At 41.5% G+C, this 22,359-nt stretch overlaps 1 protein-coding gene across 3 annotated transcripts in view; it reads left to right on the top strand.

The window, feature by feature from the left end:
• Positions 1-22,359, top strand: part of Myof (myoferlin) — a 189,434-nt gene that overhangs the window by 94,320 nt on the left and 72,755 nt on the right. For all 3 annotated transcript variants that reach the window (XM_029554351.1, XM_029554350.1, XM_008849629.3), the window contains 7 exons: positions 515-631; positions 8,446-8,623; positions 11,337-11,461; positions 14,893-14,999; positions 17,401-17,593; positions 18,734-18,889; positions 21,894-22,025. In XM_029554351.1, coding sequence (XP_029410211.1) covers positions 515-631; positions 8,446-8,623; positions 11,337-11,461; positions 14,893-14,999; positions 17,401-17,593; positions 18,734-18,889; positions 21,894-22,025 — 1,008 coding nt within the window. The remainder of the gene's footprint in view (positions 1-514; positions 632-8,445; positions 8,624-11,336; positions 11,462-14,892; positions 15,000-17,400; positions 17,594-18,733; positions 18,890-21,893; positions 22,026-22,359) is intronic.

Below are 22,359 nucleotides of genomic sequence, written 5' to 3'. Positions count from 1 at the left end.
CTTTCATTTTTTACCACACCCAGAGTGTCTCCCCCTTTACTTCCTGGCTACTCTGAGACTTGCTTGGTGGCCACATGGCAGTCTCTTTATTCTGAGGAGAGGATCCAAGTTAACACATAAATCCAGAGCAGTTCTGATAAAGTAAGATGGAGAGATGTCAAGCCCCACTATCCTCCACCACCTTGTTCCTGGGAACGCCTTCTAGACCCAGAGCACGCCTTTAAAGCCTCTGACCTTGATCAAGCTAAGACCCCTTTCTGCCCTAGCAGCTAATGGCATCATTTGGGATTCATCCTAAAGTAGATGGCTCTTCCTCTGGCTATTAAAGACCTGGGTTCTAGATGTGGGAGCTGCTAACCGATTCATTAGGGAGGCTAGGACCGTGAAAAGGAGAGGATTTTTTTGTTGTTGTTTGTTTGCTTGCTTTTCAGTAGTATGAGCCTGATTAGATAGACAGAGGTTTTTCTGCTGTGGTCTCCACATGGAGGAGTAATCGTGTTTCTTTGCCTTTCAGGGAGAAGGAGTTGCCTATAGAGGCAGGATCTTAGTTGAACTGACCACTTTCCTTGAAAAGACACCGCCAGAGAAGACACTCGAGCCCATTTCAAACGATGACCTTCTGGTTGTTGAGGTAAATGTTAGTGTGACTAACGCATGAGACAGAAGGGATATTTTAGAAGATTGGAGGTAAGATAGCTGCCAGTGGTCTGCCTGCAAAAATGGACCGGAAGGGCACATCCAGGGACTGAAGTGTTAGCTGTGGTAGAGTTGGAGAAAGACCTGACTCATAGAAAGATTCTTCATCATTCTCTTGATGTATCCACTACAGCCCTATGAAGGTAATGAAGCATACTTCATCTTTTGAGGTGTTAATACATATGCATGAACTTTCATAACTCTGCCCAAAAATACCTGACATAAACAACTTTGGAAAGGAAGGCTTCATTTTGGCTTGTTTCAGAAGTTTCAGTCCCATGGTTGTACGGCCCCATGTGCTTGGACAGAACAGCATCGTGAAAGGAGTGTGTGGTGGAAGAGTTTCTTCACTCATTGTAGATGGGCAGCAAAGAGAGAGGAATACAGAGAAAGAGACCAGGGCAAGATATAGCCCCAAGACAATCCCCTGTGACCTGCTTCCTCTACTGCCTACCATCACCAACTCTTAATAATGCCATCATGATATGAATTCATCAAGGGATAATCCATTAGTTAGATCAGAGCTCTCATGATCAATTATCTCTGTAAATACAAAGAGATTACATTAGTAATTTCTTAGGCATTTGTTAATCCAACCAAGTTCACAATCAAAATTGACCACTAGAATACTCTACTGAACCTAGTGAGAACAGAGATACCCCCAAACTAAGTACCTTTGGTTCAAAGGGTCATGAAGAAGTAGGAGTCCCCACTCTGTGGTATAGGTACCAGCCTTACTCACAAGTAAATAATAAAAAAGAAGAGCTGGGCATGGTGGGGCATGCCTTTAATCCTATCACTTGGGGGGTAGAGGCAGGTGGATCTAGTGTTCTGCTCATGCCCTGCTCGTTCCCACTTCATGGGCAGCTGCTATGCCCAGGCTTCACAGTACACAAGGGCATGCTTCCTTCAGGCCCACATTACAGTGGCTCTGAGTGCCCTCTCCCTCCCTCCTTCAAGACAGAAAGTTTTCTGAGTTCACCTGTTTCTGGGTCAATGCTCTGCAGACACACAAACCTGAATTGATCATGAGAGCAGCTGGCTCACTGATGCGATGCCCAGGGTCACTCCTCACTGGTTCCAGATCACCCTGGGCTCACCAGCTTCCTTAGGCTGCTATGCCCTCCTTTTAATCCTTCATTCTGAAGACTGGACAAGGCCTTCAGTTTCCCACAATGTGGAGAAATCAAGCAGCAACTTTACAAAAGACTCAGCTCTGTATTCAGAATAGAGAAACCGTGAAATGTGTAACACAAAGAGGCCATTACCTAACTGTTCTCAGAGCCCATGAGTGCAGACAGCTTTCTGGTCCTGTAATAATCAGCTTTCTTTAAAAAAATTATTTTTGATTTATTTATTTTATGTGTATGAGTGTTTTCTTGTGTGTTTATAAGTATACCCTTGTCTGCAGTGCTCATTGAGACCAGAAGAGGGCATCAGATTCCCTGGAACTGGAGTTTCAGATGATGTTAGCCATCATATGTTAATATAGCAAGATTAAAATTCTTAAGATGGATGTTTCTTTTGAGCCAGCCTCTCACAAAACTAGATACACAGACCAGGCTATTACAATAACTCATTCAGAACTAACTGGTAAGCAATTATCTAGTCTTTCTTTAACACTCTATCCTACATGCAAACATAAATATTATCATTATGCAGTTAATGTCATAGCAACCATGGGTTTAACATAAACAGTTTTCACAGTTCTTGAGTTTTTTCCATTTCTTGATGTGTAGTAAGGAATGGTTGTGCCAAGATGGGACTTTAAATTAGGTAACCTCAAAAGTTGACATGTGAATGCTGGTAAATGCACCTAGCCACTCACTGAGCATGCTCACCAGAGTGAGGCTTTGTGGCCCGTTATTCCTGACACTGGTACAGCAACTCTGGATTAAGACCTGAAAGTCCCCCTCATCCCAATTTCCAGTTACTTTGTTACAATTCTTGGGAAAATTACAGAATGTGATAACACTCTTGTATTTTTTAAATTTATTTATTTATTTTATTTTTATGTGTGTGTGTGTATTGCCTACATGTAGGTAAGTGCACCCGTATTGTGCAATGCCCATGGAGGACAGGACAGAAGAGGCTGTCAGATCCCCTGGGACTGGAGTTACAGACAATTGCTAGCTACCATGTGGGTGCTAGGATTCGAACCCGGGTCTTCTGCAAGAACAACCACTGTTCTTAATCTCTGAGCCATCTCTCCAGGCCCCGCTCTTGTATTTTTTAAGAATCTATTTATTTTTATTTTATGTGTATGAGTGTTTTGTGTGCATGTATATAAGTGCCCCACATGCAGTGCCCATGGAGGCCAGAAGAGGGTGTTAAACCCTTTGGAGCTGGAGTTAGGAATGGATGTTAGCTATGCTGTGGTGCTGGGAACTGAACACAGGTCCTCTGGAAGAGCAGTAAATGCTCTTAACCGCTGAGCCATCTCTCCAGCCCCCAGGTGCTCTCGTTTTTGAAGATTGCTATAATCTCAGGAGCATAGGCCTTGCAAATTAGTCTGAATGTTTCTGTCCCCCAAAATTGATATGCTCAAACCCAGCATCCAAAATTATGGTATTAGGAATTAATGACTTTTGGTGGTGATTAGCTTATGAAAGTTCTGGCCTCATAAATGATGTTTAGTGACCTTATAAAAGATTCCCTGAGAGTGACTTTCCTACTATTTGAATATATATTCAGAAGATGCCATCTGTGAAAAAGAAAATGGCCCTTATTGGACAATGAGTCTGCTGACATCCAGATCTTAGACTTTCTAGTCTCCAGAATTCTGAGAAATAAATATTTTCCACTTATAAATCATCCAGCTAATGGTATTCTTGTTATAGAAGTCCAAATGAACTAAGATATACTAGTAAAAAGGAATTAAGAACAAACAAATACTTAGAGTGAGGGACTCATCCTGACTATGCATTCTGAATCCTGAAGAATAGGCCCTCCCCCTTAGAATTCTCTTGAAGAGCCTCTGCTTTCCATTGAAGGAGTCCGTGTGCTAAGATCATGATCTCAGTCTGTTTCTTTTTACTTATTAAGGAGACACGTAGCCCAAACCAATGTATAGCTTCCCCCTCCCCATCAATAAAGTTCTAGAGTATTTCTGTCCCCTCCATACTGTCAACTCTATAAAGTCCAGGAACTTCACTATACCTTGAGGACAAATTAAGAGAAAGGAAGGAGAGGAGCAGGCAGGTGGGAAAACAGGCCAACATACATACTAGTTCCTAGAGGATCGTGTAGGAGGATGGCTACATATTCCCTGTGGGTCTCTGAGGAAATATGCAGTAAGTAAACCTCATGGTAGCTCTGAGCCTGAGCAGTCACACATTGGACCTGGCTTTTAATTATGCCATTGGAATTAAGGGTTATGAAAAAAATGCCATGATGGAGGGACATCTGGCTTTATAATGCCTCTTTTTCTTGATATTAAAAAAAAAATTTTTAGAAGAAGCATTTCATTATAATACCTCTTTACTTGACTCTGTCACTAGAATTCAGTTTGAAACCAGACTCCCCTTCATTTTCAACAACCACAACGAGAGGAGGAAGAACAGGACTGGGAGGGAGATCCCACACAGTATAAAGGAGAAAACCCCTTACCAAATGAAATGCAGAACCAAGTTAGTTCTGTTTATTTCAGATGATAATTGCACACAAGCAAAGATGCTTATTTCATTCATTTGATTAAAAAATAAAAGCAAATATGGAAAACAAAGCACCAACAATGTATATTGCCTATTGTGTGCATCAACAGTATAAAAGACCAGCCTTGGGACTAGAGAGGTGGCTCAGAGGTTAGGAGCATGCCCTGTTCATACAAAGGACCTGAGCTCAATTCCCAGCACCCACATCAGATGGCTCACAACTGCCTGTAACTCCAGCTCTAGGGGAATCAGATAACTCTGGCTTCTGTGGGTACCTGCACACATGTACGCGCATACACGTACACACACACACACACACACACACACACACACGCACACACACACACTCACACAAAATTTAAAAATAAGAACAGCCTTTTATTAACTGGGTCATAAAATAGAATTTGCCTTTTATACTGTAAATAATTAAACACAGAAAGCAAAATGGTGTGTGTCATAAATTTAATTAAAACCAAAATGAAATAAGACAAAAATGGGGGAAAAAAAAACCCACCTCAGTTCAAAGACAAGAGAAGAACTGAAATTCTGAGGTCATCCCACTGTTGAAGTAACAAGAGCCCCAGTTGAGTGGGCTGAGTCCTTTTGAGCCACCTGACAGGAGGTCTCAGTGAGTTCAGTAAGCCCCAAATCATGGTCCTGGGTCCTTGTCCAAGTGCTCCTTGTTACAAGTGCTCCATGTCTGGGAGAAGCTGATGAGACCATAAGAAGAAAAGGGAACCTGGTTATCAAAGAACCAAGAGTGTCCCACTCCCTGGAGGGAGCTGGACTTGCTCTGGTTGGGCTTGGTGGAGAGATGTCATCAGGCAGGAGATGCAGCAAGGCTCAGCTTGTTGCTTCCACAGAAGGAACCAGGCAGATAGGAAAAGATCACATGTTACAAACCCAACATTATTCTAATACCTACAGCCTTCTGGGGCCTCTGCCTTGACATGGAAAGGCCTCTTTTTTTGGTAGTTGTTCCCGTTATTTAGGATCTGTTCTTGAACCATGTTTTGTGTTTCTTCTTCCCAGTCTCCTTGTGTATGACCTGACATGCTCTATAAGCATTTTGTAAACCTGCCTTCTCCTTCAAGCACAACTGAAATCCCCTGGAGGTCTCCCGCCTGTCTGGCCCACATTAAGGGTCCAATAAATATTGCTTGAAATGGCACATGCAGGTTTTCCCATCAACTCAATCACCTTTCATAAACAGACCAATGGTGGCAAGCTAGGCAGTTTTCATTAGCATGTATCTTCTTTGTCACTGGCCTTTAATATCCTATGCCTGTGGTCCCTCAGTCGCTTTCAAGGACTGTTATCTTCTGTTAGTTTCCTGCTTGAAAAATGTCACCTAACTCAAATTTACTTCTGAAACTCCACCCCGTGCCACTTTGTCTATCTTGTGCACCAGTCATTGAGATCAAGGGAGCCTGAAGGCCTTACGCCAACAAAGAAACATCCATTTGAGTCCAGCAGACTATAATTTACATTCTTTAACTTTTCTTGATTGAAGGCACTCTTGTCCCAAGGCTACTTAGGGAGGCCACAGAACAAAAGTTGAGGCACCCAGCTTCTCTAAATGGTGTTTATGGTTCCTTCCTCTTTCTACCTCTCTGTGCCCTGATGTTACCGGGGAAGTGGGAGAGGGCTGGGTGCTGGCAGAACTCCAGTGCACTAATCTAGAGCAGTGGGACTCCAAATTATGTTTTCTACTTTCACAACTTCCCTTTTCTTAAGTCATACTCAGTATTTTATAAAGATGAAGTTATGCTGTATACATAAATTGTTATTAATACAAATAAGTTCCTATTTGTTAATCCTTAGACAATTCAGACTCAAAGCTAGGATTTCCCAGCATTCCTGAACCATGGATAATTCAGGGGGCTTAGTTGGGAATAACTAAATAGGACTCCTAATAAGTAGCTTATATGTCCCCAGCTCCTCTATAACTTGACAGCAGACTGAGATGAAGAAATTTTTAAGCTCAAATGCCTTGCAAAGGCCCCTTGGGTGATTCAATGTGCAACTGAGGTTGCAACTAATGATTTAGAAAGAATTCTACACCAGGCATGGCGATGCATACCTTTAATCCCAGCACTTGGGAAGCAGAGGCAGGCAGATCTCTGTGAGTTCAAGGCCAGCCTGGTCTATGTCATGAGTTCCAGGCCAGCTGGGGCTACAGGGAGACCCTGTCTCAAAAAGCAGACGAAAGGAAGGAAGGAAGGAAGGAAGGAAGGAAGGAAGGAAGGAAGGAAGGAAGGAAGGAAGGAAGGAAGGGAAGGAGGGAGAGAGAAGAAAGAAAGAAAGAGAAAGAAAAAGAAAGAAAGAAAGAAAGAAAAAGAAAGAAAGAAAGAAAAAGAAAGAAAGAAAGAAAGAAAGAAAGAAAGAAAGAAAGAAAGAAAAGGAAAAGAAGGAAAAAAAGAGGGAAAGAATTCTGCAAAAGCTCAAAGCTCAGAGGATTTTCTGATAGAGTTTTCTAGGAGGATTCTATTATAGCATATCAAAATTCCCTTTCACCAAAATGGTTACTTTGCAATGATGGGATATCTAGGTAGTTTTTCCCTGCTCTTTCCACCTCTACAAAGCTACAAGCTGACGGACATTCTTAAAACAAGCAAGCATGGTGGCTCGTGCCTGTAATCCTCACACTTGGAGGCTGAGGCAGGATGATTGCAAATTCCAAACCAGCCTAGGAGCCTAGGCTACACAGTGAGACCCTGTCTCAAAAATCAAAGCAAACAGATTTCTTAAAACAGCTCTCAAAACATTAAAAATAAGATTACTAAAGCATTTAGTAATTGTGCTTCTGAGTACAAACTCAAGGGGTTTGGAAGCAGGGGCACATGGACACTTCCATATCCATGTTCAGAGCAGTTATTCACAACAGTGGAAGCTGCCCATCCACCAGTGAATGACTAGATAACAGAATATCACTGGGTAAAAAAGGATTTTTTTGACACGTGGATGATATAGCAGATATTACGCTGAGTAAATTAAACCAGAAACGGAAGGTTCAGCAACTGCATGCCTGCACTTATGTGAAGTAGCTGGATGAGTCAAATTCAGAGACAGAAAGTAGAAAAGTAGTAACCAGGGGTTAGAGGGAGAGGAAATGGAAAGTTTTTATTTACGAATAGAGAATGTCAGCTTTGCAAGATGAAAAGGAATCTGTGGATGGGTGTTTGGTGATTGTAGCCAACAACATGAATGCACTCACAGCCACTGAACCTCACACCTAAAATGGTAAATTTTATTATGTGTATTTAATAAATTTCTAAAAGTTTTTGGAGTAGTTGTTTGGATAAACATGTGATCGAATTTTTACCTCAAACAAGTCAGAAGTTTCACCTACAGTTTTTTTTTTTTTTATTCATTTGATGGGATAAAGGCCATGGTATGGATGGACAGAGAAGAAAAGGCTTATCAGTTACTCAACCAATAAGAAAGAGAGAAATTATATAAACTGACCAATTTTCAAATCTAAAATTAAAGAATTGTTCTTTATGACTAGAAAATTAATATTTCAGCAATTCAAAATGTTAATGTATAAGTTAGAAAATAAGGTTAACCATTATCTCGCTACCTTTTAAATATTTATACTGTTCATATTGAGTTATAGCCTAGACCTAGTTCATGCATGCCAATATTTAAAATATATATTTAATGAATTCATTTAAAAGATACCCTTTTGTAGCTGGGGTGTAGCTCAGTGGTAGAGGACTTGCCTAGCATATGTAAGGTTCTGGGTTTGATCTTTAGCAAAATAAATAATAAAATAAAGTATCCCCTTTTTATTTGTTTGCACATAAGGATTTAAGTCTTGGAATTTTCATCCTATTATGACTATAACCTAATTTGTTTAAACATTTATATTGTTTTCATTTCTTCCTGTTTCAATCAGCTCCACAGTGACTATTCTAAGACTTTAATTTTTGCCCACTTAGATGAAAATAAGGGGAGTTGCCAGATCCAAGAACATTCTCCCCTGGCATTTATTTCAGCACTAATTGAACTTAGAATTGCATCTGTTAGAAATCCACATATAAATATAGCAAACGGAATTTTACTGAGCCTTATGTCTATTCATACTTTTTAGAAATACCAACGAAGGCGGAAGTACAGCCTGTCTGCTGTGTTCCATTCAGCCACCATGCTGCAAGATGTTGGCGAGGCCATTCAGTTTGAAGTCAGCATTGGGAACTATGGCAACAAGTTTGATGCGACCTGTAAACCTTTGGCATCAACAACACAATACAGCCGTGCAGTATTTGATGGTAAGGTCCACATTAACCATTACAGGGTAAGACAAGAAGGATGCATTATATTTTCCCTCTGGTGGCCATTTTCCCTTTGGAGTTTAGGTACCTTCAAGAATGGCTAAACCCAGGATCCAGTGAAATGGCTCAGTGGGTAGAGGCACTTGCCATCAAATCTAACAACCTGAGTTTCATCCCCAGAACCCAGATGATAGAGAGAACTGACTCCTACAAGTTGTCCTCTGACATGATCCACATGATCTCTGTTGTGCGCCCAGGACCCCCATACACATAAAGACTAGCTGTTCTAGTTGCTGCTCTAATGCTGTAATAAACATCATGACCAAAATCAACGTGGAGAGGAAAGGGTTTATTTTACCCTCAGCCTGCCGTTCATCATGGAGAGAAGACAAGGCAGGAACTCAGGGCAGGAACTGAAGCACAGACCACTGAGGAATGCTGCTTACTGGCTTGCTCCTCTGGTCTGTGCTCAGCCTGCTTTCATATACAACACAGGACCACCTGTCTAGGTGTGGCACTGCCCACAGTGGGCTGGGCCCTCCCACATCACTCAACAATCAAGAAAAGGCCCCACAGACATGGCTACAGGCCAGTCCAATAGAGGAAATTCCTCAATTGAGGTTTCCTCTACCTAGATGTGCCAAGTTGACAACTGAAGTTATCCAGCACACTAGCCAAATCCAAAAACTTGCAGATCCCTTGCCAGGAGCTGAACACCAATGCTCTCAATCCTATGTCCAGGTTGGACACCAGATCTTGTAAAGTCCCAGGATAGTGACCCTGCTAAATATAGTCCCTAAAATTGCTATCTGCCTACCAAGTCCCAGGTTTTCCTGAGGTCTGGTAGTCGAAGTGAACTGCAGTCTGGCTCAGGCACTGTGAGAGTCAAGCTTCTGTTCTTCCCTGTTACTCATCTGGCCACATCTCCTGGCTCTTTTAGAAAAAGGTTTTATTTTTAATTATGTGTGTATATGTGTGTGTACACGTGAATGTACTACCCTCAGAGGCCAGAAGAGGGTATTGAATCCTTCTGGAACTGTAGCTATAGCAATTGTGAGCTGCCTGATGTGGGTTCTGAGAACCAAACTTGGGGCCTTTGCAAAAGCAGTACATACTCTTTTTTTTTTTTTTTAATTGAAGTTTTGTGTATTTTATACAGAATATCTCAAACAATCTTAATCATCTTTTTTTTTTTCTTTTTTTTTTTTTGGCCTTTTGGCGACAGGGTTTCCCTGTAGCTCCAGCTGTCCTGGAACTCACTATGTAAACCAGGCTGGCCTTGAACTCACAGAGATCTGCCTGCCTCTGCCTCCCAAGTGCTGGGATTAAAGGTGTGTGCCACCACGCACAGCCCAATCTTAATCATCTTTATACCCTTGTCCCCACTGGCACTCTCCCATAATCCCCCCAACTGGAACCCATATACTCTGTCTTCCGTGTTAAGACCCACTGTGTAAAGTCAGTGTCCCCAGACGTTCTCCCATGAGAGTCCATCCACGGAGGTCCAGTCGGTCTGTCTAGAGACTCTTGTTTTAGGAAGATCAGCTCTTCGTCACCTAGCAATAATCAGTTGCCAATGTTTCTTCAGCTAAGATTGGGGTCAAAAGCAGTACATACCCTTAACTGCTGAGCCCTCTCTCCAGCCCCCACATCTAAAAATATAACAAGTATTTACCTGGCATCTTCGTTGTATTGGGAATGATAACCTAGAGATTATTTAAAATACCCAGAGGAGTGTACAAAGGCTGTGCCCTTAATGTAAATGACTTGTATATCTGGATTTTGGTATAGGAGTGTGTGTCCTGGAACTATCCCTGTGAATAACAAGGGACAATTGTAAATCATAATAGAAGGCAAAGCACCCTGATAAAAGTATCAAGAGTGGTTTGAGAGCAGAGAGAAGGGAGAGAAGTAGTCTAATCAAATATTCCTACAGTGCTGCTATATTTTGACCTAAATTTTTGCACAAGAAGATTTAAAACATAAAATACCTTAGAAAACAGCCATTTAGATTTTTTGTTTGTTTGTCTTTTTGAAACAAGTCTCCCTATAGCCCCAGTTGGCCTGGAACTCACTGTGTAGATCAGGCTAGCCTTGAACTCACAGAGATCTGCCTTGCCTCTGCTTCCTGAGTGCTGGGATTAAAGGAATGCACCACTACACCCAGCTTAGCCATTTAGTCTTAATCACAAAGATTGCTAAGATTTCTAAGTAATGCCAACTCTCTTACAGGCAGTCAAAACATTTAAAAAATAATAATTTAAAACAACAGTTTTCAGGGAGAAACATTTGACCTAATCTCCAGGCTCTCTGAATTTTCCAATACCATGTGATGTAATCATTATTGCTATTCAGCAATATGTGGTTCCTGAGTCCTGAATAGATCCTGAGATTGTTGTGCTCAATTTACTGGTATTTTAGAGAGATTTACAAAACAGGTAAATGATGATTATCTATTCTCTATTGCTCAACTGAATACATTTAAAGAACCAGAACAGGATTGGGGTTTAGCTCAGTGGCAGAACATTTTCCTAGCATGTATGGGGTCCTGGGTTTAATCTCCAACACTGAAAAAAACAATAAAATAACTATCCAAGACCATTCCCCAAGTACCTAGATTAATCAGTATCTCTGTCAGCACATCTATTTAATAAATATATTGTCTACTTTAAGAGTCCAGTGTTCACTGATCCCCAACATCCCATTCCAGGGAACTACTATTACTACTTACCTTGGGCCCACACAAAGCCTGTTGTTACCTTGACTTCCTACTGGGAGGATATTAGTCATCGCCTGGATGCAGTGAACACTCTCCTAGTCATGGCAGAACGGCTGGTGAGTTTATCTTTCCTTCATTTCTTTTACCAAACAGGGTAAATTGTGTCTCAGTTAGTACATAAGCACAGGATCTTAAAATACAGCAGTCAGCAAGGTAAGAGCAATTGCTGTAGTTACAGTTGAGGAAGATGATCCAGAGCCAGAAGAGGTTTGTTGGTACTAGGGCCCAGGATCTTCCCCCCCTGGTTGTTCTGCCATCACTGATCAGTTATCTCTCTCTGTCTGGTAGAGGCAGCTCCCCATGACATCTGGGGGAAGGGAAGAGAAGGTGACACAAGCCTCTCACTAGGAAGGAACCCTCAAGGCACACACTTGATTTCTGCTTACTTTCTATTGGCCAGAAGCCAGTCATGTGGCTACATCTGTCCATGAGGAAGTTCAGGAGTGCTGGCTTATGCTTGTGCAAACATGTGCCCAGCTAAAAATTTTCCTACTGAGGAAGATGGGACCACGCAAAAGACGAGGGGTCAGGAGAGAGGAAACTCATAGTGTTAGCCATAATTTGTGTATGATGAGTGGTTCATTCCAGTGGAAATATGGGACTTTTAGGACTTTGCTGTTACTCTTGTGATGGTCTTTGCTATGGGAAGAGGTGGCTTAGCAGAACCAGAGCCTGACATTTTCTACTCTTGCTACAGATTGGAGGAATTTCCTCATTTGGAGATTGGGAATTGGGTTCCCCTGGTAGAACTGTATAGGTATGAGATCTGTGATGATGTAGCTTGCTGACATTGGCCAACTAGAATAGTGGAGAGAAAGGTGACATGTTTGGGACATTTCTACTTAAATCAAAGATACTAAGTTACTTCTACCAGGTATGGGTAAAATCCATCTGGCATTAGTGCTTTGATTTCAAATTGTGTTAATTTAGGGTGTGCAGGAAGTAGAAAAAGGGTGTTTGGATATAATCAATACATGCCATATATATGTATGGAAATATTATACCAATCCCCAGTACTATGTGCACTTAATATGTGTTAATAACAAAATCATTAAATACATTAATATTAACTTTTCTAAGATCTAAACCATAACTATACCAAGATACATGGCATTAAATCTGATCTAAGACTCCATAGAAAAATGAGAATATTACTTTATGTTATAAAGACAACAATGGTTCTCCTCTTTCTACCATCCTTCCTTCCGTGCCACCATAATTGTGCACATGAATGTCCTGTCTGAGGCTCTCAAGAGCACATCAAAAGTGTTGAAAAGAGAGGCAAATGCCAGGTCCTCATGGGGCTCCAAAGTCACTGTCCAGTTTCTTCCTTTGTTTGGTCTTTTTCAGACAGGATCTCCCTATAACCCCAGCTGACCTGGAACTTGCTATGTAGACCAAGCTGGCCTCCATCTCACAGAAATCCACCTACCTCGGCCTCCCAAGTTCTAGGATTAAAGGCATGTACCATCATGCCCAGCTTTCAATTCACTTTCTTATTCACTTTCTTGAGGGAAAGGGTGGGGAATTAGCCACATACACCTTTTCTTTTATGCTCTGTGTGGTGTTACTAAGCTGACACAATTACCTGAACAACAAAAAAAGCCTATCTCTTAAATGTGGTTTTTAAGAGTGGGCCTGAATTTGGCAGACACTTGCACCCCCCAGATATCTCTTGAAACTGTCTCCTGGAACTGTGCTGATGGAACTCTCTTGCTGGAACTCCAACCCTGAAACTATGTTCAGAGTCTGGCCCCACTCATCATTTTTATTCAAAATTGTTTCTCCAGCTTCACTTGGGGAAGTACAAGCTTGGCTCCACCCTAATCTTAACAGACCATCCAGCCTTTTCATCCCTAGTTCTAGACTATCTCACTCATCCAAGATCAATTGTCCTTCCCAGTTTCCACTGTGTGTAATGGAAATGGGTGTGCCACATTGGTGTGAGAATTAACTTGAATATGTTAATTCTCAAGCATTCATTCATTCATTCATTCATTCACTATCTTTTTGGAGTACCAAAATGAAGTTGCCTAGGAAACAAGATCAGGTGCTAAGGTCACAAGATGCAAGAGTGCTATAGTTACTTAAAAGTCATTAGTCCCAATTATGTCCATTATAAAAGTCATTCACATGGTGGCGCACGCCTTTAATCCCCCCCCCAAAAAAGCAGATTAAACTCTAATTAGTCAGGCAGGGTGGTACATGCCTTTAATCCCAGCACTTGGGAGGCAGGTGGATCTTTGTGAGTTCGAGGCCAGCCTGATCTACATAGTGAGTTCCAGGACAGCTGGGGCTGCAAGGAGATCCTGTCTCAAAAAGAAAAAAAAAAGTCATTCACACAGCTCTGCATAGTCTTCAGCATTTTCACCCTAGTTTTTCTTATCAGCTCTCTGTTGACCAGGCTGTCTCCGTTCCATGCTAATCTTGACAAGATGGTGGCTTTCTGTGATTAGGACCTTGGCTAGGCATGGCAGGCACTCTGTTGGCAGATGCTCAGCATTCAGCACAATGCTCTGCCTGGGCTTATCTTGCACTTTCTCAGCCCCAGCCCTGAAATAACCATTTTTTCCAAGGAGGTCTAATTAGTTAAAAAGCAAAGTCTGGGTACTACAATGCCCACTGTTACTGATTATAGGCCTTGTCAGCAGATAAACTCATGCTCACACACGTGTACATGCATACACACAGTATGCGAATATTTACCTCTATATCTATCAAAATACTAAAGGCTGTAAAAATGCCTCTGATTTGAGTCCACTGCTAGACTTACTTTATCTTTGCTGCAGTAAGAAATCTGGCCTCTGTTATTCTAAATATATGTACTCTTTTGTTCAAACTTTAAATGCATAGATCAATCACTGTGAACAAGGCTACTAATTAGATGGTTTGGGGGTTATTTGTTTATTTGAGACCAGGTCTTACTCTCTAGCCCCAACTGACCTGAAACTCAGCTATGTAAACCAGTCTGGCCTTGAACTCACTGAGATCTGCCTGCCTCCCAAGTGCTGGGATTAAAGGCGTGTACCACCCTGCCTGACTAATTAGAGTTTAATCTGCTTTTTTTTTTTTTTTTTTTTTGTCTTTGTTTTGTAACTGAGGATATATAGTCAAAATACTGCTTCCAAAGGTGGGCTAGTTTAATATGATTATGTTATTCATCTGAAATATAATTAAGTACATTTTGTTTCTCTGTCTATTCCTTTTTAGGGTTCTTACGCCTATTCTTGATGGCTTTGTTTTGTTTATTTTGGGGGGGTACATAAAATATTTACATAGTTTCAAAGGTCGAAATATGTGATAAGCTTTTGTATTACTTTAGCATGTGTTAATTGCATTTTGAAGAAAAATAAATAACACAAAGTTATGGTAAATATTATCAAGGGAAAAAAGCCCCACCCTACCCACTTTAAAAGTAAAGCCTTTCTTGAGTCTAGTAGCATGATGCACAATTGCCAGTAATCTCTTCTCTTTCTGAATTCTTTAGCAATCAAACATAGAGGCCATAAAATCAGGAATCCAAGGTAAAATTCCTGCAAACCAGTTGGCCGAGTTGTGGTTGAAGCTGATAGATGAAGTTATAGAAGACACGAGGTACAGTGAGCTTATTCCTATCTCCACATTCCCAGCCATGCCCTCCTCCTCTAAGACTTAAGAGCTTCTAGAATCCTCTCAAGTATTTGTCTGAAAAATGCATATGAACTTTGGGGCCTCTTAAAAGGCCCTCCCTGGGAGGAGTTTATGAATCATCATCAGGAAAAGCTCTGCTTTCTGATTTGTTGACAATTCTAAAGTATCCTGGGGAGTCCAGGCACCACTCTGGGAAACCTGGGGTTGGGAAGGGAAAAGAGACTAACCTGAACCACTGTGTCCCAGCTATCCCAGAGGGTGACTCCTGACTTCCAAAGTAACAACATGGATTTGACCACTCAGAACAATTTTACTAACTCATGTTTTTAGAAATAACCTTCATACTTGCTTTTCTACTGGGTGCCTCAAGAACTCCAAGCCCTTTGTGCTGGCTTCAGCAGCACTTACACTAAAATAAGAGGAACGCAGAGTTGGGTAGAATGGACCTACTCTAGGATGACATGCAAATTCGTGAAGCATTCTATGCTAAAAACAAACAACAAAGCACACACCAAGCCCTATTAGACAAAGCCAGTAGACAGATTTGAGTCAGAGGACATTTTGTAACTGTGACTTGGGGAAGTAGCTTGGATCTTTTGGCATTTAGAAATCAAAGGGGAAGTGATTCATTCCAAATTTATTTTACATATTGGCTAATAAAGCAGTAGACAGGGAAGGTCAAAAAAAAAAAGAAAGAAAGAAAGAAAGAAAAGAAAAGCCATATTGAGAACTTTGCCCAGGCAGAGGAGCCCTGGACTTTTCCCCTCTAGGGTAAGGCCCTTAGTCATCCTGTCTTCTTGTGCCGTCTAGTGGTCTAGCCAGGTCATTGAAGAGCAGCTGACATCCAAGGCCCACTGGAGTGTTTCTGTCATTGAGAGACTTGGGACTAGATCCAAGGGGTCATCTCTGTTTCCTCATGTTACAGTGAGAAGGCAGAGGCTCCAAAAGTGCGTGATGCTGGAGTGGGTTTACCCACTCAGCCCTGCTGCTCCATTTCACCATCAACATTTTTCTGGCAAAGGACTCAAGTGTACCTTTTGAGCTCACAGCTTTCTAGTGTTTTTGCCTTACATAATCATTGCAGAGCCTTAACCCTTTGCATATAAATGTACAGCTGTAATTGTTAATGAAACCACACCGAACATGAATAATCACTTTCATTGGGGAAATGCCTGTGAGCTTTAGTCTTTGCTGAAAAAAAAAAAACTATTATGTCTACATGTACTTCTGGTATGAACTGCTTTTAAAGAATCAAGTTGGAATCTTTTTTTTTTAACATTATATAACGGGAAATTCAGTGTTTAAAAGAAATCATACTAGGATTTCCTTCATTTAAGGGCTGGATGAAATTCAAATGACTGGAAATTCTAGAGGGGGACAATGTCAGTAGAACTTCCTGGAATTAGTGACAGCCTTGTCCTGTGGTCTCACCAACCAATGCCCACAGTTTGAGGAAAGGGCTGATGGCAGGAGGCTAATCTGGGTCCCTCTCCCAGCTAGTCCCTGTAATTCTTTGGGGTCCTATCACTAGACCTCTAGGTCTCATGTTGAATGGGGACTTGTCCTACACAAGTGATCTTACTGTTTTTTGGAACTCACTGAGAATCTTCTGAGATGGTGACAATGATGAAGATGATGATGATGTCTATATTATTTAGACTTGACTATGCAGCAGACACCATTCTGAATGTTCTCCATTAATTCACGTCTCGTAGCAACCCTAAACTGTGGGTATTATTTTCCCATGTTTGAAGATGAGACAGTAAGAGAATCACTGAAGTAGGAAACAGTGGAGCCACAGCTTGTAAGAGAATCACAGAAGTAACACACAATGGAGCCTCAGTTTGTCCTCAGACACACTCAGCAAAATGTCTGTTCACCATGTCCCTCAGCACACTGGCACAGGCACATGTACTTTTCTTTCTCGGTTCCATGGGTTCACAGACCTCCTGGGTCTACCTAGAGGTTCATGGTCCTGAAGTTAACACTTTGGCTAAATGATCTCTAAGGTCCCCTCCTCCTCCATCACTCTATGGATCCATACTGAGATTCTAAGAAGCCAACAAAGGGAGGGCCGGTTTCTCCTAGCTGCTGCCATTTCCACCTTCGTAGTGACTCCGTGGGCCCAAGTCAAACCTAAGGAGTTGCTTTGAATTTCAGTTCTCTTTTCTGCGCTGCCAGTGCCACAGAGATGTACTCGACTCCAGCTTAAACCAAGTAGTGCTTGTAGAATCTGTGGCTGGCATTTCAAGATAGACCAACTATATTCCAGCACACATTAAATAGCATATTGGCAAACTTAAGTGAACTTCGTTTTAAAACCTGAAATGCTAGTCTTCCTTCAAATTCTCTATTTTTCTTTTAGATATACCTTGCCTGCCACAGAAGGAAAAGCTAACGTCACAATTCTTGATACTCAGATCCGGAAGTTACGGTCCAGGTTTCTCTCCCAGATACACGAGGCAGCTGTGAGGATGAGGTCTGAAGCCACAGATGTGAAATGCACCTTGTTGGAAATTGAGGACTGGCTTGATAAATTAATACAACTTACTGAAGAGGTAGGACTTTGAAATTACACTGAGCTCATTTGGTTTTGGAAGGATTCTGTGGAAAGCGCACCAACGCGAGGGTGACAGGTAGAGTATGGAGTATGTCGTTTGGGACAGGAGCAGATCTGACCAGTGATAAAAATCAAGGAGTTATTGGGTTGAAGAGTACACATACCCACGTACACACAATTAAATAAAAATAAATCTTAAATTCACCATGTATATATACCTTGGGCAGGTTATTCAACTGTCCTAAGGCCCAATTTCTCTACTTACAAAGTAGAGATAAACATAGTACTTGTATCATAGCATTATTGTGTGACAATGTAGTGAAAATGATGAGATATAAAGGGCATAGCGCAGTGCAAGGCATACAGTAGGTGCAGGATAAATGTCAGATGCGTCACCTCTGTGGACTGATAGACCAAGAATAAACAGACTCCTTTTATTCTTTAGGTTTCTAGAGGGGAGTACCTTAGCTCATTTTGTGGTGGTATAACAGAATGCCACAGACTGGGTCATTTATAAAGAACAGAGATTTCATTCTTACAGTTCTGGGGGCAGGAAGGTCCAAGGTTGAGAGCTTTGCATCTGGCAGAAGGTAGAAAGGCCAGAATAGTGAGAGAGTGAACAACCATGTGGGGACCAACCCGTCTCTCATAATAAGCCCACTCTTATGAAAACTAACCCACTCCCACAATAATAAATTAATCTGTGCTTGGAAGTACAGCCCTCATGACTTACTCATATCCTATTAGGTCAATCAACTGGGGATACAGCTGCTGACATAAACCTTGGGGACACGTTCAAACCATAGCAGTTGATAGTAGCTTGTAGCCCTTTGGGGCTACTGATGGCTTTCTTCAAATGATGCTTGAAGAAGAGTATTTTCTAAAACATGTCTTAGAACTAAGTAGGCAGCACCTCCTCAGCTGCTCCCCTGCCTCCTCATTTTTTCCCCTTGGCTAGCCAGAGCCCATCTCCCAATCCTGTGTAGTCCTAGAAGACGTATCTCAAGGCTTTGGGGCAGAGTCCTGATCGCATTTCTTCACTAAGAGGAACCCTGAGTGTCTAGCCTACTGCTTCTCTAGTCTGTCTGCATTGAGACTAATTTTGTATGTTTTCTTTCCTTTCCAACTCACTGAACAGCCACAGAACAGTATGCCTGACATTATCATCTGGATGATCCGAGGAGAGAAAAGACTGGCTTATGCTAGAATTCCTGCCCACCAGGTCTTATACTCCACCAGCGGTGGGAATGCATCTGGGAAATACTGTGGGAAAACCCAAACCATTCTTCTGAAGGTACATCTTCATAGTGTAATGGCAAATACATGCAAAATTCATGCTCTGGAGAAAGAGTTGTATTGTAATTTTCTAACCACTGTATAGCTACAGTGGTTATGATCAATTCCAGCCTATTCTGATGCCTTCTTCTGGGGGTGTAATTTTTATAGGGTGACCAATGATGACTAGCATTCAACCACAGACACCTCTCTAGCTATCTCTGTGAAATTAATAATAATATGACATTGTCAATTGCTTTCTGACATGAATTTTCCACTTAAAAAATTATTTTATTTGCTTTAATTTTATATGTATGAGTGTTTTGCCTGCATGTATGTAAGTGTACCACATACATGCAATACTTGTGGAGACTAGAAGAAGGCATCAGATCCCCTGGAACTGGAATTACAGATGGTTGTTAGCTGCCATGTGGGTGCTGGGAACAGATCCTGGATCCTCTGCAAGAGCAGCAGTGCTCTTTAACTGCTGAACCATCTCTTCAGTTCCAATTATCCAAAATTAATGTCTCATGCAAAGCAGTATCTTTCTTCCTTGATGCTAGTAAGTGTTTGGGGGCTGGGGGAGAATATATTCATTGCTCTGACTTGTGGTAGTCAGAACCTGCAGAGTGAATATATATCTAAAGGGGATCTGTTAGATTGGCTTCCGTAGTACTGTCTGAGTAGTCCAACAATGGTTGTCTCATATGGGAGTGGCCAAGAACTCGGTAGTCCACAAGGCTGGATGCCTCAGCAGTCCCAATCTGATACTGACGGCCCAGAGGAGTCCTGGAAAGCTGCTAGTCTTCCATTCATGTTGGAAGCCCAAGGTTGGTCCTAATATCAGTGAAGAAATGCAGCAGCCACAGCAACAAAATAGATGAATTCGCCAGCAAGGTGAAAGCAAGCCAGAAAAACCAAAAAGCTTTTTCCTTCCATCTCTTGTATCTGGGCTACCACCAGAAGGTACTCCTTTAGGGTGGATCTTCCCACTTCAAATAACCTAATGAAGGAAATTCCACACAGGATTGCCCAGTGGCCTGCCTTTTAGTTGATTCAGAGTCAATCAATTTGGCAACTACAATGAACTAACCATCACACCAAAGAAACCCCAATATTGAAAAGTCTTGATAATTTCTACTTTAAGGCAGAGCTTCTGAACAGTTCTGGAGTCATGGACTCCTTTACATACCTGATGAAAGCTAACACCCTCTTCAGGTTGCACATGCATCTCATACTTCACGGATGCTCTGCAGGCTTCCTAGGACCATAACCCCATTCCAGGACCCCCAGTGAGGAATTTCTCTGAGTGTGCTGTTAGACAAATGACAGAAACTTGGGACTGGAACAAAAATCTCAAAACTGCCCCTGTCAGCATACTTTGACATCCTATCCACCCATCCCAATGGGAGTGCTTTGAGTTTGAAAAAGGAATAATATCAAAAAGAGAAAAGGTTAAGCCAAGGGGGTGTGTTCTCTAAAACAAGGAGCTATCTGCTAGCTTTTTATAAATGTACACATTGCTTTTTAATCAGGAGAGTGTAAATAGAATCAGAGTGATTATCTTCTCTCAAATGTTCTTTGCAGAATAAATCTTACTTAAAATAGAACCTCAATTATAATCGTCCTCAGCAGTGGGTGGTAGAAAACTGATTAATAAATAAAGCTTCATAGGAAGCAAGAGAGGTGCTTTGTGCTGAGTTTTAGATCCAGTGGATAAACAGCAAAATGTTTTTAAGAAATTGTTTTACATATTTATTGACCTTGTCAATCTTCATTTTCCAGTTTAAGAAGCCCTTTAATTCAACTGGTTTTGAAATCTTGGGGTCTCTTTATAACATTAAAACATTGAAGGTTTTTGTTCATATGGTTATATTCCTCACAAAAGGCCAATTAATAACCCAAATAGTTGTACAAGAGCTTTATGTCAAGACAACCATCACATGCTAATATGTGAGGTGGCATGTATGAATGTCCCATTTCATCATACTAAGCATTTAAAAACCATGTACTCAAGGGTTCAGATTTAACTGGAATAGTAATTTGTACCGAATTTTAAAAGTTTTTATTTTTTTAAAGATTTATTTATTTTTATTTTATGTGTGTGACCATTTACCTGAGTGTATATATGCACACCAATGCATGTCTGGTGCTCTTGGAGGCCAGAAGAAGGTGTTAGATTCCCTGGAACTGGAGTTACAGGTAGTTGTTAGCCACCATGTGGGTGCTGGGAACTGAACCTGAACTCAGGTCCTCTGCAAAAGTAGCATGTGCCTTTAACCACTGAGTCAGTTCTCAAGCCCCTGAATTTTTAAAACTTCGGTACAAATTTGTAAATCTTCAGTTTTTAAAGAAATTGAAAAGAATTCTTTAGCAAAACTGGAATTTCATTTTCTGTACTTGAGAGTGAGTAGTTGCTCTGTTGTTACTTCTGGGGACAGTGAGATGTCACTGTCTCATCCTGCAGAGGTGCCAGCATACCGTCAGTGCATGTCAATAAGGTGAAGAAGGCAAATCCATGTAAGCGCTGTCAGGAAAACTGCTCTGGCCTTTGCCCTCCTGAAGGAGTCTTGGAGACAGGCAGGGAAAAGGTGTTCCTGAGAATGGAAGTGGGTCAGAGAGCTGGGAAAGACCAGGAACTCTAACTGCAGGATTGCAATTTGTAGTCCCACTGCTTTAGCTACTGTTCACATTTCTATTTATTATTTATTTATTTGTGTGTGTGTGTGTGTGTGTGTTTACCATAGTGTGTGTGGAGGTCAGAAGACAACTTGCAAGAGCTGGTTCTCTCCTTCATTATGTGGGTTCTGGGGATTGAACTCAGTTCCTCAGCCTTGGCAGCAAGTGCCTTTACCCACTGAGCCATCTCATGAGCTTCATTTGTCAACATTATAACCAAAGCAAATACAAAGTCGGTCTACTGAGAGCAATGGTTAGATATTCAGCCTGTTTTGGGATTTAACGTGATGTCAAAGTCCATGTGGTGTCCCATGTCACATAACATGTTGTTGTTCATTCCACAGTATCCACAAGAAAAAAATAATGGGCCCAGAGTGCCTGTGGAATTGCGAGTGAACATCTGGCTGGGTTTAAGTGCTGTGGAGAAGAAGTTTAATAGCTTCGCAGAAGGAGCTTTCACCGTCTTTGCTGAAATGGTACTTTTAATGACATTCCTCTCTTCTCCTCTTTGGTGTGGGTCACTTCCGCTTTTCACCTAACCATCGCTGACATTACCTCCACCTAAAATGCCTCTAAGGGAATCTCAACTGCCGGTGCTAGCCGGCCAAAACAGACAGTACCTGAAAGGGGGAGTGAGGATTGAAAGAAAGGAAAGGAGACAGAAAAGATGCTTCTTGGGAGGGCTCACAGTGAATACTGCCAGCCCCGGTTTATTTCAGTTCTGTCTTTTTATACAGAAGAACTCAATTAGTTACAATTGCTGTATTTCCCCACCTGTATCTGAGGGTCAGGGAGCGGTCAGATCAAAGT

Source organism: Nannospalax galili, unplaced genomic scaffold (assembly GCF_000622305.1).
Source record: "Nannospalax galili isolate Female #2095 unplaced genomic scaffold, S.galili_v1.0 scaffold384, whole genome shotgun sequence".
Lineage (NCBI taxonomy): Eukaryota > Metazoa > Chordata > Mammalia > Rodentia > Spalacidae > Nannospalax > Nannospalax galili.
This window is presented reverse-complemented; position numbering and strand designations above follow the sequence as displayed.